Source organism: Gorilla gorilla, chromosome 4 (assembly GCF_029281585.2).
Source record: "Gorilla gorilla gorilla isolate KB3781 chromosome 4, NHGRI_mGorGor1-v2.1_pri, whole genome shotgun sequence".
NCBI lineage: Eukaryota > Metazoa > Chordata > Mammalia > Primates > Hominidae > Gorilla > Gorilla gorilla.
The window spans coordinates 28604177-28620608 of record NC_073228.2 but is presented as its reverse complement, the minus strand read 5'-3'; the positions used below and the strand labels follow the sequence as shown (position 1 = coordinate 28620608).

Genomic DNA, 16432 nt, shown 5'->3' with positions numbered 1-16432 from the left:
GCCGAGATTGCGCCATTGCACTCCAGCCTGGGCAACAAGAGCGAAACTCTGTCTCAAAAAAATAAAATAAGAATAAAGGTCCACACGGAAGCCTTGATTCAGGAGGGACTCTACAGGTGCCCTAAGGAAAGACCTCTCCGTTCTGGCTCCTACACGTTAGAGACCAGCTACAATACAGAAGACAAAGTTGAGACCAATGCGGGGAAGCAGGGACTCCTGTTACCTTATTAGAGGATTTGCTGTTGGGTCCCTTTAAATAGTGAGCTCTGGTGAGTTTTTAAATTGCTTTAAATAAGTCAGAAGTCCCCAGCCCCAGGGCCACAGACCAGTATGGGTCTGTGGCTGTTAGAACCTGGCTGCACAGTAGGAGGTGAGCAGCAGCGGGTGAGCGTGACCACCTGAGCTCCGCCTCCTGTCAGATCAGCTGCAGCATTAGATTCTCATAGGAGTGCAGACCCTATTATGAACTGCGCATGCGAGGGATCTAGGTTGCATGCTCCTTAGGAGAATCGAATGCCTGATGATCTGTCACTGTCTCCCATCACCCCCAGATGAGACTGTCTAGTTGCAGGAAAACAAGCTCAGGGCTCCCATTGATTCTACATTATGGTAAGTTGTATAATTATTTCATTATATATTACAATGTAATAATATAAAATGCATAATAAATGTAATGTGCTTGAATCATCCCAAAACTATCCCCCACCCCCAGCCCTGGTCTGTGGAAAAATTGTCTTCCACAAAACCTGTTCCTGCTGCCAAAAAGGTTGGAGGCCACTGCTTTAAGTGACAAGGCACAAAGCGCACAGTACGATCCCACCCAAATTTGCCAAAAACTCACCTTCTGCCTGAGCCACATACGTGGATCTAAAGTGGAATCTCAGCTCATTCCAAAAGCTTTGCTCCTCTTCTTAAAAGGATCAAAAAGACCGATTTCAAAGGGGAAGGGGGTCCATTAAACACTAGGGGACCTTCCTTGCCAAGGCTCTTATCAGGTTCTTGCAGCTCCACCATCCAGGCCACCCTCTCAGGCTGAGAGTAAAGGGCTTATCTAACCATGTGGAAACACTGCCTCTGCTGGGTCGAGACTGGACAACCGCTGGGCCTTTTCAGACCCTAGGCCATGATCAATATCACTAATCACTTTACCTTCTGTGCCCAGCCTGTGGATATTCAGTTTCTCTCAGGCCTAGAGCTAACGTCATGTGTCTGGCTGCTAAAAGCTCCGGCTCCTTTTATTACCACAGTAAAGGAAGATAACAGCCGAGAGGTCTGCTGTAGACATTTATTGAATCATCTGTTGCACCAACAGCACATTGTATTTCACAGAAGATTGGCCACAGGCAAAATAAAATAACCCACCACAAATCCGTTTCTGGGGGCCTTCTTCAGCTCCTTAGTCATCCAGTGTTCACTTTGGCAAACAGACCAGTTTACAGACTTTTGTTGCAAATCTAAGGTTCCATTTCTCTCTGTAGCATTCCGGCTAGGGAGAGACACAATTGTACTTTGGTAGTTTGTCTAAGGCGGAGTTTTCCCACATGTAAACATTTCACTATACAAGTGTGGGCCAGCTGATTGAAGAACTGACGGCACCCCTACCCCTGAAGAGTGTACAGTCTAAACAGGAGGCGAACACTGTCATCCGGACAGGCTGAGAGGAGGCGGGGAAAGGGGCTCGAAGGAGCCTGGGCAGACCCTGCTGGGGAGGGGCCTGGACTACAACCATCTGCTCCCAGAAATGACACTGCCTGAGGCAGGAGCCACAGCAAAAGCCAACTATGGGAAATCTGAGCATTAGAGGAGACTGGCCCCTTTCTCTAAGATGGCCTCACGTAGGAAAAGGGCAGCCATTACAAGAAGAGTCGTCAGGTTTGGAAATTGTATATTAAGCCCTTCACTGAAGTACACTGTGTCTGTGTCTGTCTCAAGCTAAGCCATGCTCCTCAAACCCCCAAAAAGAAAGGAAAACAGGGAGAGAACAGTCACCAGATCCAAGAAGCACATGATCAGTGTTCTTTTTTTTTTCTTTTTTGAGCCTGTCGCCCAGGCTGGAGTGCAATCTCAGCTCACTGCAAGCGCCATCTCCCGGGTTCACACCATTCTCCTGCCTCAGCCTCCCAAGTAGCTGGGACTACAGGCGCCCGCCACCACGCGTGGCTAATTTTTTTGTATTTTTAGTAGAGACGGGGTTTCACTGTGTTTGTTTGTTAGTCAGGATGGTCTTTTGATCTCCTGGCCTCACACACGATCAGTGTTCTAATCACACTATTTCCAGGCCGAAGCCAAATGGTGACTCAGCTAACATGACACTCTTTATGGGGCTGGAGTGATGTGCAGACACCACGGGGGATGACTGTAGTTCTGACTCCGTCCTGACTTCCTGGAAAGATGGGCAGCAGATAAGGAGAAGGCTCATCCTCCAGAACAGAGGCAGCAGCTCCAGCAGCCCCAGGGGGCTCCAGCCACAGCCAGCAGCAGCGGTTTTTCATTTAAAAAATTCTAAGGTTTGTGCCCTCTCCCTCCCAGCCTGAGCAGAGCCTGGGTGAGCCTGGGAGAGGAAACCAGAGCTGAGCCGCAAGGGGGGTGCTACAAGGAGGGAGCCCCAGCAGGAAGGGGCTGCAAGGTGCCCCCCATCCCCAACCCCCATGTCTGGAGCAGCCTGGGAGGAGGCCTGCCTGCATCTGCCAAGAGAAAGTCTGTCTGAAGTCATGGGCTTCTATCCCCTCTCCCACCAAAGCCGTCCTAGGGCTAAAGGGTTAAAGAAGAGGAAGGTCAGGACTACAGCTGGGCCACAGCCTCATCTCAGAGCTTCCCAGGGGCCAGTCCCTCCCCTCTCCTGGGGAACCTTGCTCTCACCACCAACATACTTTACACATCGTATCACTTGCTCCTCTGCCAAAGGCCAGGCCCATTTGTGCCACGTGTTATTCAGGCTGGAGGGACTCCTTGTTTGAATTCAGCAGCCATTATGGCCTTTCCAGGCCTGTCCCTGAGGCCCCCCCCAGTTTCCCCTGGCCTTGCCCCAGGCATCTGCTGCCGGGAGGGTGGGGCCTCCTCTCTCGCTTCTTTAAAGATCTGTGCTCTGCGACCAGGACTGAACACCCGAAGTCCTACCCAAAGCCTTCTGCACTGAAGGGGGCAACAGAGACACGGGAGCTACACACAATGAACTGGTCTATAGCAGTGGAGAAAGGAGAAGCAGAGGAGGCGGAGACCTGACCCCAGAAAGCAGCACTCAAATAGATGCAGCTGCACCCACGCGCCCGCCTGCTGCCAGAGTCACTCTCCGGAGCCTGCAGTCCTGAAGACGCCTCAGCAGGGGCAGGCAAGAAGACACCCCTAGGGCTGGCCGGGCGCATCACTGGGAGCCGGGGCTGTCTCCCTCCGTCAGCGTCTTGAAGTCCATGGAGAGGGCCTGCTCTTCCGCCTGGGAAGGCCGCTTCCAGTCGGCCCGGGTCAAGATGTAGAGCACCGCCCCACCGAAGCAGGCCAGCAGCAGGCCCAGCACGTTGGCCAGGACACCCTCGGGCTCAAACGCGCTATACTTGCCCCTGCAGGGGTGAGAGGAAGGGAGAAGCTGCCCAAGGGGTCACAATTAGGCCAAATGCCCTTTGTATCCTGGGCCTTAAAGATGCCATGGGGATTCCAGCACCAGCCCCTGCCTCCCTGCCCTGCCTGAAGAGAAAAACCATCCCCCCACCCCCAACCAGCAATCTCCAGCTATGGCTCACAGACAGAAAGAGATGGGTAATGTAAAAATCTAGATCAATATTCTAGCTCTAAGCAGTTGTCCTGCAGATCCTGCTGCATGGTGGGAATAAATAGAGTGCCCATAGCCTAGAAGTTTCTTTGAAAGGGTAAAATTAAGAAAGCTAACCAAAGCCAAGCCCCACGCACCCAAATCTTAGCAAGCATAACTACAGCCACCAGTTGTGACGCCATGAGAGGCGGCTCAGGAAGCCACAGCTGGGGAAGCTGAAGGCAGGGTGAGGTCTGTGCAAGGGTGGCCCAGGCCCTGCCCTCTCCCACCCAGGACACTCACCCGAGGTTGAACAGCAGTGCCTCCTTCAGGCCCAGCAGGGCGGTGCCCACGGAAAGGAGGAAGATGGTAGCACCAAAGAAGATGTGCTGTGGGCGGTAGCGGCTCCGCAGGGAGAATGAAGCTCCGGGGAACAGGAAGAAGCTGAAGCCCACCAGCCACTAGGATTTGAAAGGAGACGGTTCCGGGACAGGGCGGCCGGACACCCCAGCAGCCGAGGTCGGCGAGGCCCACACCCACGTGCCCACATGGCGACTGTGAGCCCCTCAGCCCTGCCTGGTTTCCTTCCTCCTCAGCACAGTGGTGGGAGGAGCACTAAGCGCTTAGGGACAAGGGACCGGTCCCCCAACGCTTGAGGCCTTGGCACACTCGGAAAGCTGGGCTTGTGGCCAAAAGTGCTGAGTCAGCCATGGGGCGCCTGGGAGCTGGGCACCCTTGGCCGCCAATCCTAGCTTTGCACCCACACAGGCCTGGGAAGGCAGCTCTCTCACCTGCACGCACCCCAGAAATCAGGCCCTTCCATGAGGTACATTTCAGCCCAGCTCCCCTCCCCCTCCCACCTCCCTGGTAGGTGGCCCCAGGCCCGGGGTGCTGGAAGGACTCACCTGCACAAAGTACAGGACAAAGACAAGGATCCCGCACCAGCTGTGTAGGCTGTACAGGTCAGCGTAGCCCTTCTTCCTGTGGTAGTCGAACACCGCCACCAAGCCTGGGCCAGAGACAGGTCATATGAGGACAGGGTTGGATGTGGAAAAGGAAGGTGTAAGATGACCCAAGGGAACCAGCTAGCGGGACTTCTGGGCTTTAGTCCCAGCTCGACGGCTGCCAGCACCTAGTGGCCCTGCAGGGGATGTTTGGGGTGGGGGCGGGCCCATCACAGCTCTGGGGAGGGAACAGAGCAGGTGAAGCGGCTGTTTGCCATACCTGAAGAGGCAGGCAGGTGGCGGGGAAGGCCGCGCCCGGGAACTCACCAACCAGGGCGATGACGAGCGCAAAGATGTGCAGCAGCCCGTGCAGGACCTTGGTGGTGCGTTTAGCTTCGTTCCTGAAGACACGGTAAACCAGCAGGGCTGTGGGAGGTGAGAGAGGGAACGTGAGTGCATCCGCCTGCGCATGAGGCCTCCTGCCCCAGCAGCAAGGAGGCACCTTGGTGGAGAGGTAATGTGAGCTGACGGCTTGTAACATGAGCCTAGCTGCAGGAACCGGAGGAGAAAGCCAGGTTCCCTGGGGACCCTGGCCAGCTCCTGGCCTTCTCTGAGGGCACCTAGGGCTGTGTGCACCTTAACACCCCTCCCCCACCCTCCAACCTCCCCCAGCTGTGCACAAAGAGGGCAGGGCCGGAGGCCCACAGTCCCCACCACCAGGACAGGCAGTGAAGGCAGCGCCTCTGCCCTCGTCCCCACCTAAAGGAGCTGCCCGGCCCAGCAGACGCCCCACTCCACCCACCTTCTTGTCAGGTGTCCTGCAAATTCCAGGCTGTGTTTGAGGTCCACTGTTGGTCACACTGAGGTAACAAGCAGCCTCTGAGTTCACCTGTTAGCCACGTGGCTCCTCACACAGGCCCCCACCTAAGCCTGGGCAGATGGTCCTACTCCTAGCAAGCAGGCGCCTGGCTCCCAAGCAGAACCTTGTGATCCCAGCCTGATCTCCCGCGTCCAGAAGAGGTGGGCAAGGCCAGGTCACGTGAGGAATGCCTCTTAGCTTTCTGCTGCTCAGGGGTGGCACTGTCACCAGGACCACCTCTAGGAAGAGCGGGTCAACCGGATGGAGATCCCGCTTCCTGGATCCCTGGCCTGGAGGTAGGTGGAGGCCAAGCACTGCCTTGCTCCTGCCCCAGGGGGAGGCACTCTAGCTCTGCCAAGTCCAAGAGCAACAACACACATGCGCACGCACGCATACAAACTCTCACATATGATTACTTTTTTTCCCTCAATTCAAACCACCCCTGCAGCAGGGCCTGGCTCGGAGCCTCATTCCTTTCCCTCTGCTGCAAGAAGTGCCCGCCTTGGATGCTGTGTGTGGAAACGAGGTGAAAATGCTGGACCAGGCTGGAGAGGAGCTGCCACTCACCAACCTCAGAGCCTGGGTTTGGATTCCATCTCCCCAGGCTCTGAACCAGCTTCCGTCTCTGTCTTTTCTCGAATCTTAGATTTGTCCAACCAGAAGAGACCGCAGGGGTGACAAGACCCCTGCAAACTGCCTCTCGGGGACTCCCACAAGCCCGGGAAAAGAGGAGCGGCCCATGGGACTCACCATTTCCCTGCAGGAAGATCAGGCCTATGACCATGCAGAGGGGGTGCGCGTTGAACTGCAGGTCGCTCTCCCAGGCAATGCCGCCTCGGTACAGCCCGAGCCACGCGCCAGTCATGGCCACCAAGGTCAGGCCCAGCAGCTGGGAGAAGGCCACGTAGTAAGGCAGTGCTGCGGGGGTGGTTGCCGCGGCCCCGCCCTCCATGCTGAGGCAAACGCTGCAAGAAAGAGCAGAGCTCAGAGGAGCAGCGCACAGCACCCCGAGATGCGCACAGAGCCCCTGAGATGCACACAGCCCCCGCAGATGCACACAGCCCCCCAAGATGCGCACAGGCCCCCCGAGATGTACACACCCCTCAAGATGCGCACAGCCGCCCCCGGAGATAAGCACGGTCCCCCCAGATACGCACAGCCCCCCCGAAATGCACACAGCCGCCCCTGCTAGATGCGCGCAACACCCCCCCGGGTTGCGCACAGCCCCCTCCAGATGCGCACAGCCACCCCGCTAGATGGGCACAGCCCCCCCGAGATGCACACAGCACCCCCAGATGCGAGCAGCCCCCCTGAGATGCACATGTCCCCCCCACGGATGCGCACAGCCCCTAGAGACTGCGCCTGAGATGCGGCGCGGCTCCCCCCCACGGCGGCCCCGCCACCCTCCCCCGAGGCTCCCGCTGGAAGCAGCGCTCGCTCTCCTACCCGCAAGCCCCTTCCCACCCATCGTCCTGGGGCAGAGGTCTCAAGTCTCGGGAGTGGCTGGGGGGAGGGGCCCAGCCTCCCCACAGGGACAGGCGTGACCTGGGACACGACGCCAGGAGTTCCATATGCGATGAGGGTGCAAGGAAAGATATCCCAAATTCTAGTGAGCGCAAGGGCCCAGTGCCTGGCTTTGTCTTCTGTTTCATGAGGCCCTGGCCTTCCCTGGGTGGGCTTTACAGGTGAGTTACACAGGCAAGCGCGCTCCTTGACGGGAAGGAAGGGGCTGGTCACACCTTTTCTCCAGACGCATCATGAAGTACATCTCGGGAGAAATGGGAAGTCTCCCTCCCCCATCCTGGTTTTTAACTCCATGCTGGCGATGAGGAGGCCTCCCCACCCCACACCCAGGAGAACCAGCCCCGCTCCCCCCACGCCCCCCGCCCCGCTCCCCGCCCGGCCGCGCCTGCAGAGTAGAAGTGCCCCGACCATGCTGCACACAGGGACCTGTCAGCACACAGGGACAGGGCACTTCCCCTTCACACCCGGGGCGGGGCGGACCCGCACTCTAGAGGGGCCCTCAGGGAGGTTTCCAAAACTGAAGGCCCCCAGAAACGAGGCCTGCGAAGGGGCCGGGTAGAGCTCAGCACGGCTGTCCCAGGTGCTCGGCCCCACGTGGCCCTCCAGGAGGAAAGGAGAGCGGGTGGTTCCTAGCGAAGCAGCAATGAGAAGGCCCCGCTAAGAGCCCAAGGGAGTGCCCAGTGCCTGCACAGCTTCATGCCGGCCGGAGAGCACCCAGCAGCTGGGGATGGGAGGAGAGGCGGCAGGAGGAGAACAAGCGGGGCTCTCTCCCCTCACCCGGCAGCGGCCTGTGCGCCACGGAAAAGTGCTGCCATGGCCCACAGTTGCCACTGCAACTGCCACCACCATGGCCACCACAAGCAGACCCCAGAGCACTGCTGCTGGCCCCCATCCCGCCCCGGTTCCCCACTGGCCCCTCGCCACGGCCCAGCCTCTCCTGGCAGCAACTGTATCAGAACTAGGAGGACAGTGGCCAGCACAGGGGCACTGACCCCCTTCACACCCGGCACACGCTCTGCCCTGCAGTGCCCAGGAGCTGGTTTTCAGTCCCTCCCAGTGATGGGCTCCTTCTCTGCTGCCCAGTTCTCTCTGCCACATCCGACAACTGTTGGCAACTCCACCATTAAAGGGGGGGTGTGTGTGTGGGCCGGGTGCGATGGCTCACACCTATAATCCCAGCACCTGGGGAGGCCAAGGCGAGTGGATCACCTGAGGCCAGGAGTTCAAGACCAGCCACAACATGGTGAAACCCTATCTCTACTAAAAATATAAAAATTAGCCGGGCATGGTGGCTCACACCTGTAATCCCAGCTACTTGGGAGGCTGAGGCACTAGAATCCCTTGAGCTCAGGAGGCAGAGTTTGCAGTGGGCCAAGATCGCACCACTGCATTCCAGCCTGGGTGACAGAATGAGACTCTGTCTCAAAAAAAAATTTTTTTTAATTAAAAAAAAAAGGGTGTGTGTGTGCTAATAATCCACACGCACTGCAGTAGAATATGGATCAGCAAAAAAGGTAAAATGACAGGCCATCAGAATTTGATCTATATCCTCACACACCTTCTTCCTAAAACACATATGCCTGCTTTTATAGAAGCAGGATCATTTATTCCATTTTCTAACCTGCTTTTTAACTGAGGGCGTAGCACACATGGATGTTTGTGTCAATGGATACGCGCCCACATCATCATTTTCGTAACCTCACACTCTTGCATTGCACGGCCATTTTTTAGCCAACTAGTTCCCATTGTTCAGCATTTAGCTAGCTTTCGATTTCAGTTTTCCACCAAATAAACAACAGGATGTGGTCATCTGCAAACTTCTCTGCAGGTAATCCTGAAACAAGGGCTAGGTTCTGTTTTAGACTTCTGACACATTCCATCAAATCATCTCCCAGAAACATAGCTCCAATCCACATTCGCAGGGTGGACGGGAATACGGGATTCCAGAAGCCCCAGCCAACAATAAATCCTATTTTTGGAACTCCTGCCTCTGTCCTTATCTGTCACCTACACGGGTATCAGTTCTGTCCCCGCCACCCCAAATTCAAGCCCCATTTCTGACAGTTCACTACTCATCTCTACCTGGACATCCCACAGACGCTTCAAACCCAGCTTGTCCCAAGTCACCTTCTCTCCCGTCGTCACCAAGTTCTCTCATGCCCTCCCCACTAGCTAGCGGGGCTGCCCTTCTTCCGGGCCCAGGTGACACCTCAGCTCCTCCACAGAAGGCTGTCCAGGCCGCCGCATGCTGGGACCCCTCCCCTCACTTCCCTCCTGAGCATCCTCACTGCCCCACCCGAGTCAGGGCCTGCAGCTTCTCCCTCTTCAACGTGACAGACATGCCAGGGACAAAGCCAGCTCCCAACGTCATGCTGTCCCCTGCGCAAGTGCCCCCAAGTGCCAATGAAATGCCAACTGCATGGCATGATCCTGCCCGTTTCCATCTGCAGCCCCCACTGTTCCTGCTAGGCCCTCTAGAGGAGACGCCTGGGCTCACAGAATCCAAGGACATGGCCCAGCCTGGCTCCCTGCTGCGGGCCCACACCCCTGCCTCCACTCCTCAGGCACCGCGGTGCGCAGATCACTCTGTCCCCAGGCTCTCCCGGAGCCTCCTTACCCTCGCGGTGCCCTGTCTGCTCCTCGAAGGCAGGGACGCTCTCACTCCTTCTTGGGTATCTTTGGGTCTCTAATACCCCGAGTCTAACAGGAAAATGTACTGAAAGAAGTGCTGTCCCCCCCGGTCACTTGTCGTCTGTCCTCCTCTCCAGGTCGCCGCCTCCTTTATTAGATTCATCCCCAGAGAGCCTGGCTGCAGGCAGAATCTGATTAGCTACAAATTAGGAAGAACAGAGGGGACATCACCCCTCCCTCTGCTGGGTGACCCGGCAACTTCCTCACACCTCGTGGAGTACAAAGGGCAGGAGAGGCCTGCAGAGTGAGGGGCCGCTGCCCACTCCTTCCTTCCCACCAGGCTCCCTGGAAGACAGTGGACATCAGAGCCAGGCTCTCTTCTCGCAGCGACGACTGCCTGCGGCTTCAACATCCTACAGTGAAATGCCCGGCCTGGCCTCCCGGGGAGTCGGAACCATAACACTGTTTGCTCCCCACCATGGCAGGGCAGACGTGTGCTTGGTGTGTCAGTAGGGTGGGGACCCAACAGCCTGTGAGCACCTGCCCTGTGCTGGGCACTTCATGCCATCTCTCATGTCACCCTTAAATGACACTGTGTGGATAACACGAGCATTGCCCCAATTTGACAGGCCAGGAAATGGAGGCTCAAAGAGGACAAGCGACACGCCCCCAAATTCCCATCAGCAAATAGCAGCTCAACTCGACCCGCAGCCACCTGCACTTGGCCAGGTGCTAGGGCCACACAGAGGGGGCCTGGTCCATGCCCTAAAGGGGCGTGCAGATGAGCTTTGGTACAGACGCAATTTTCAGGTAAGGGTGGTACAAGTTCAAGCCAGGAGCTAATCTGGGCCTCCAAGACCCGTCCCAGCATGCACACGGAAGACGGCACCCCTGCTTTGATGTCTGTGGGCAATAGCATCTCTAGCTCTCCTGCCGAACAGTGGCTGCCTGCTCGTGGCTTTGGCCTTTCCAAGGCCCAGGAACTAGGGTGGTGCTGTCAGTCTTTCCAGAGACTGAGGCCAGCAAGGGTCTGTGTTGGAGCTCACTGAGGAAGCTGCTTTGACGCAGGGGAAGCTCCCGGGCAGTGCCCCCCCTCCTGTGCCAGTCCTCCTGCGTCCTCCCCGCCTCGGTTCCACCATGGCACTAAGCACCGGTGCGTGCAAGACAGCAGGCCCTGACCGAAGGCAAGAGGGAAGGGGTTACAGGAGGGCAAACGAGCCGAGGAAGATGCATTTCCATTTGCTCCTAAGGCGGGTGCCCTGGCCTAGGCAGCCCAGGCACCGGGGCACCTGGGCATCTGGGAGGAAGCCAGAGATGAACAGCGGCCTCTGGAATGACAGCGGCCTGCTTCTGATTGATTCAAAGGCGAGGCTTCAAAATCTAAGGGTGAGGATGAAAGGAAAGCCCATGGCTGGCCTGCAAGTGACCGCAGTCCATAGGTTCTGAGCGTGGCTCTGTGCTTTACAGGAGATAAGTGGAAGATCCCTTCCGCAACAGGGCTCTCGTGAGGCCATTCAGTGGACATAATTGATAACCCATTTGTGTGCAGGGAAGGGCTGTGTCCCATGCCAGAGGTGGGGGTGTACAGGGATAGACATTCTGATATCTCTGGACAGAATCTGACCCACCCACAAATGTGTCTGCTGCATTTGCAAACCTGGACATTGGGTGAGATTTCTCCCTAGGAAGCAAGGCTTTGAATCGTGGCCCTCATTTCACAGTCTTGACAGTGAGAATACTCTCTCGCCCTTCCCTCCTCACTGGGTGGCCCTGGGACACCGGCTGTTCTTGGGCCCTCTGTGTTCTCAGAGCAGAACTGTGGGCAGCAGCTTCAAGGCCTGGAAGCTGCCACTCCCCACCCCCAAGGGCTCCACTGCCCTGCAGACCAGAACCTTGCAACCAGAGGGAGCTCACGTAGCCCCTCACACAGTCACTTGCCTTCCTCTGTGACAGCTCAGGATGAGGGTGACAGATCTCTGGCAATTTCTGGAGCTTAGAGCTGTGAGAGTCACCCTCGTCCCCACCCACTCACCCCACCTGCAGCCAGACTCCACTTAATGCAATCAGCGCATTAGGGACAGCATGACCCACAGATCTTCACTGAGCCGAGCATTGCTGTCCCTCCCCATGCCCACTGCGTTTTATTAAAAGGCAACCAAGACTAATCTCATTATTGGGGACCAGACACTGCACATGGTGCACAGCCTCGGGGGCGGAAGGCGGAGCAGGGGAGGCTGGGAAGCGGGCAGCCTGGGCTGGCTACAGCCCTCCTTATCAACAGCAGAGTTCGAATTGAGTTAGGAAAGATTGTGACTGCGGAAAGGCCGATATCTCTTCTTGATGGGTGAAGGGGAAAACAGCTCAACTGCCCTAGAGCATCCTAGCATGTGATGAAGGAGAAAGCAAAGTGTGGTGTGAGCTACTAGGGTACTTTCTTAGCACCCCAGTAGCCCCAGGAAGAAGGGGCTTCCCAGGCAGTGCTCCCCATCCCATGCCAGTCCTCCTGCATCCTCCCCACACTGGTACCAGCATGGCACTAAGCCCTGGTGCATGCAGAGACACCAGGCCCTGACCAAAGGATAAGAGAGAAGGCATTACAGGAGGGTGAACAAGCCGCAGGGGCTGCATTTCCATTTCTCCTAGGGCGGCTGTCCTGGCCCAGGCAGCCCAGGGACCCGGAGTATCCAGGCTGCTTGGACCAGGTACCAAGGAACTAGGTACCCAGGAAGCAGCAGAGCCTGAAGTCAAACACTGAGCTCCTTTCTCCCACAAGACAGAGGGCTCCCAATGCTTACAAACCAAAATGTTTCCATTTCCATGAAAATCAGAAGAAAAAAATGAACATTTAGGGTTGAGGAAAATGTTGCAATTTTTTAAAACTTATTTTAATTAATTTTTTTTTTTTTTTTTTTTTTTTTTTGTTAACAGTGTCTACCTCTGTCACCCAGGCTGGAATACGATGGCATGATCATAGCTCACAGCAGCCTCGAACTCCTGGGCTCGAGGGATCCTCCCACCTCAGCCTCTCAAGTAGCTGGAACTACAGCTATGCTGAAATGCCCAGTTAATTTTTTCTTTTTTTTGGAGAGATAGGGTCTCACTATGTTGCGCGGGCTAGTCTCAAACTACTGGTCTCAAGCAGTCCTCCTGCCCCAGCCTCCCAAAGCTCTGGGATTACAGACAGACATGAGCCAGCCCTAAAATGTTTTGTTTTTAAAATTAATTGTAATCCAGTCTGGACTATACTTGTCTTTATACCAATGCAGTTGTAAAATATAATTTTTATTAATTTTTTTTTTATTTGAGGCTGGAGTGCAATGGCAAGATCTTGGGTCACCGCAACCTCCGCCTTCTGGGTCCAAGCGATTCTCCTGCCTCAGACTCCCCGAGTCTGGGATTACAGGTGTGTGCCACGATGCCTGGCTAATTTTTTGTATCTTTTGTAGAGACGCGCTTTCACCACTGCGCCGGGCCAATTGTTATTTTTTTTTTTTATGGAAGAAGGGGCCCATGAAGGCCAGAGGGCCAACGGCCCATGAAAGGCCCAGCGCAGCCCAGGTTAGAGAGATGTGATTTCAAAACAGACTCATTATTTATAACCATCAGCTCCTGGACAAGCCAAGTCCCTTCTCCAAGCCTGCTTCCTAATCTATAAAGTGGAGGATATCTGGATCTACCTTATTGAACACAGAAATAGTAAGTGGATAAAGGTGTGCCAGCGCCCAGCACAGTGCCTGCCACAAAGTAGGCATTCCATCAAAGAGCAATCTTACAAAAACGAAATCTGGTCCTAAGAGCACCTTAGAAAGAGTCACACTGCTGACACATGAGGTTTGGGGCCACAGAGAGCCAGATGGCAGCTGTCTCTAATAAATCTACACTCCCTTGCCGTCCACCATTAGCCCCCGCACACCAAGCAGAAGCTCCTGGGGCTGGAAGAACACAGGATGGTCTGCTTTTAATCTGTGACATTGTATATTCCCAAAATTCATTTATGAATTGTTCAGACAGTAGAGTGCTTTTTCCCAGTGAAGCTACACTTTCAGAGGGGCTTAATTTCTCATTCCCCTCCACCAATGCCATCTAATGCCACTGAACCATCCCGGTATTAGCAGGAGCCCAAGCTCTGCCTGCCAAGGAAAAGTGGTGAGGGCAGAAAAGTAGTAGGGCAAGGCTGGGCGCGGTGGCTCACGTCTGTAATCCTAGCACTTTGGGATGCCAAGGCGGGCAGATCACTTGAGGTTAGGAGTTCGAGACCAGCCTGGCCAACATGGTGAAACCCCGTCTCTCCTAAAAATGCAAAAATTAGCTGAGTGTTGTGGCGCACACCTGTAATCCCAGCTACTAGGAAGGCTGGAACAGGAGAATCGCTTGAACCCGAAGATGGAGGTTGCAGTGAGCTGATATTGCCCTCTGCACTCCAGCCTCCTGGCAACAGAGCAAGACTCCATCTCAAAAAAAAAGAAGGAAGGAAAGCAAGGAAAGCAAGAAAGCAATAAAGCAAGAAAGAAAAGGAGTGGGACAAGCAGGGTGGTTCCACCTCCAGCTCTAGGAGGCTCCTCATGCAAGGAGGTGGGGCTACCGCCGCCTCGTATTTTCCTGCCTCCATCAAATTTCGCCGGGAGAAATCCAGGCACCTAGAGGAGGTGGCAAAGCTTTTTTTTTTTTTTTTTTTTTTTTCATTAGCTATTAAAACAAAGGGGCAGAATCTAGGCGCCCTAGATGTAACTTCATTTACGGAGTCAGAAAATCCACAAAGGCTGCCAAGGTGGAATGAATGAGAGGAGGACGACCAGAAAGGAGAGTCTGGGAAGGGGACCCTAGATCCACACGGATGATACTCGCTCCGTGATACAGTCGGGGACAGGGCAGGGAGGGAGGGAGGGAGGGTGTCCCTGCCATCTCCCAGGTGTCAAGGTGGCGGCAGCTCCGCCCTCAGCGCAGTTGGCACCGGCCTGACCCACCACAGGGCCACCGAGGCCACTGAAGCCGTGGGGCTTTCCCACTCGGGAAACTCCCACCCTCGCGCTCAGAAGCTGGGGGCGTCGGGAGACACAGGCGGGGACCTGCGGCTCCACGTTGCAGCCCGGGCCCTGCTCGGGGCAAGAGGCGGTGGCTCCGGTTTCAGATTTCAAGAGGGCAGCCGTGGCAAAGGCTGGTTGGTCCATTTGCACCCTACCTTGCTCTAGAACGCGGCGCAGGAGCAAAGATCCAAACACGGGGTCACCAGCAAGCGGGGGTCTCGGTTCTAACTTCAGCAGAGACCCGGCACCCGGGCAGGCCAGGGCAGGGGCCGCCTGGACCGGGAGAGGCTGCGGCTCCGAGAGGGCGGGCGAGCCCTGCAGCCCTCGGGCCCAGGGTGCGGGTCGGCGCCGCAGTCCGGTGCGCGGCCGCAGGGGGCAGGTGCGAGGCTGGCTGCTACTCGGGAGCCCCGCGCTGTCCCTCCCTGCGCAGTCAGGGCTCACCTGGGCCGCCCCCGCCCCGCACCCCTGCGCGCTCCGCTCCCACGCCCAGCCCGGCCTCCTACCTTGCTTACCCGAGCGTCCCGCCTGCCTCCCCGCGCCGCGCCCGGGTCGCTCGGCCGGTTCCGCGGGCCGTGGCGCGACGGCGTCGCCATGGCAACCGGGCGGCTGGCTGGGCGGTGTCTCCGAGACCGGAAGTGGCGCACGCGGCCGCCGGGGCTGCCCCGCACGTGCCAGGTCCCCGCGGTTGCGGCCACGCTCGGGACCGGGCCCTGCCAGCTCCGGGCCCGCACGTGGGCGAACCGCGGCCATCGTGAGCCCGGCCTCGCGACCCCCCTCCGGGGCCCCCATGATCGGGGGTGCGTGGGGTCTGCGGCCTGCGGGGGTGGAGGGCCGGGAGCTCCCCCGGGCCTGCCTCGAGGGCCGCGGGATTCGCCCGTGCGAGCCCCGACTGCGCACGGAAGGACCTGGGGTCGGCCAGGCCTGGGGGACGGGACGGGCCCCGAGGAGAGCGGGTGCCAGGGGCGAGACCCGCCGCCCTTCCCCGGCTTGGTCCCGCGCTTCCTGATTTTCTCGCTCCACGCCTCCCATTCTGCCCTCCACCTTCTTCCCTGCCCCGCCCTCGCCCCGCCCGGGCCCAGGAGGCCACTAGATGTCAGACCCGGTTCGGGCCTTGGCCACGCCGCCGCTCCGGGAGCCCTGGGGGCACCTCCCCAGCCCCCACGGGGGAGACGATACTGCCGGGAAGGCCCGGACTAGCCCCCGCCCCCGCAGAGTAGCCTTCGGGGAACACCGATTCCACCAGGCTCTCACGAAAGCCGAGAGCTCGCCGTCCGCAGCTTCCCCTGCCCAAAGCGCAGAGAAAGGAGGGCGCCGAGGCCAAGACCAAGACCGGGAGCCAGCCCCTTCGGAGCCCGGTCCAGGCCCCCGGTCCAGGAAGTGCTGTGGGTAGATAAGGGGCCCAGCTCAGACTTCCTACAAGCTGGGAAGAAAGGGTTCTTTCCTGTCTGATGCCGGGCCAGATGTAGCAAGCGCCTAGGGGTAGGAGGGAAATGGGGTTTCCTCCCCGCAGAGGGAAACCGGCCTCCATTCAGGAACGCCCTCCCCCACCTGCCCTCCAGGCACCGAGGTTCTGGGAGGCCGGGGGGGGCAGGGAGACCTGCTTACTTGAATGCGCTTTGTGTAGACTGTGGGCTTCCCACAGGCAGTGGGCAAGATAGGCCCTGGGGATCCAGTACTCGCTTAGTACACAGAGAGCAGTCTCCAGCGC

The 16432-nt window shown here is 57.3% G+C and overlaps 1 protein-coding gene across 7 annotated transcripts; it reads right to left on the bottom strand.

Moving 5' to 3' along the window:
- Positions 1-1271: 1271 nt before the first annotated feature.
- Positions 1272-15768, bottom strand: CYB561 (cytochrome b561). 7 transcript variants are annotated; one of them, XM_019028252.4, is made up of 6 exons: positions 15237-15721; positions 6296-6510; positions 5014-5112; positions 4648-4751; positions 4046-4203; positions 1272-3554 (listed from the first exon to the last, which is right to left on the bottom strand). In XM_019028252.4, exons 2-6 carry the CDS (start codon positions 6495-6497, stop codon positions 3362-3364), a joined length of 756 nt encoding a protein of 251 aa, XP_018883797.1. In that variant the 5' UTR covers positions 6498-6510; positions 15237-15721; the 3' UTR covers positions 1272-3361. The 7 variants fall into 7 exon arrangements, with proteins under 7 accessions (XP_018883797.1, XP_055242868.1, XP_055242869.1 ...); XM_055386893.2 differs by having other exon boundaries at positions 6296-6434; positions 15228-15420; XM_055386894.2 differs by having other exon boundaries at positions 6296-6434; positions 15237-15419.
- Between the last annotated feature and the right edge of the window lie 664 nt (positions 15769-16432).

Coding starts and splice junctions, on each gene's coding strand:
- CYB561 (XM_055386892.2), bottom strand. CDS start 15,753: ATGGGAGGCGTGGAGCGAGAAAATCAGGAAGCGCGGGACCAAGCCGGG. Junction 4,204..4,647: donor TTGTCCTGTACTTTGTGCAG/GTGAGTCCTTCC, acceptor TTCAAATCCTAG/TGGCTGGTGGGCTTCAGCTT. Junction 3,555..4,045: donor GCACTGCTGTTCAACCTCGG/GTGAGTGTCCTG, acceptor TCACCCCTGCAG/GGGCAAGTATAGCGCGTTTG.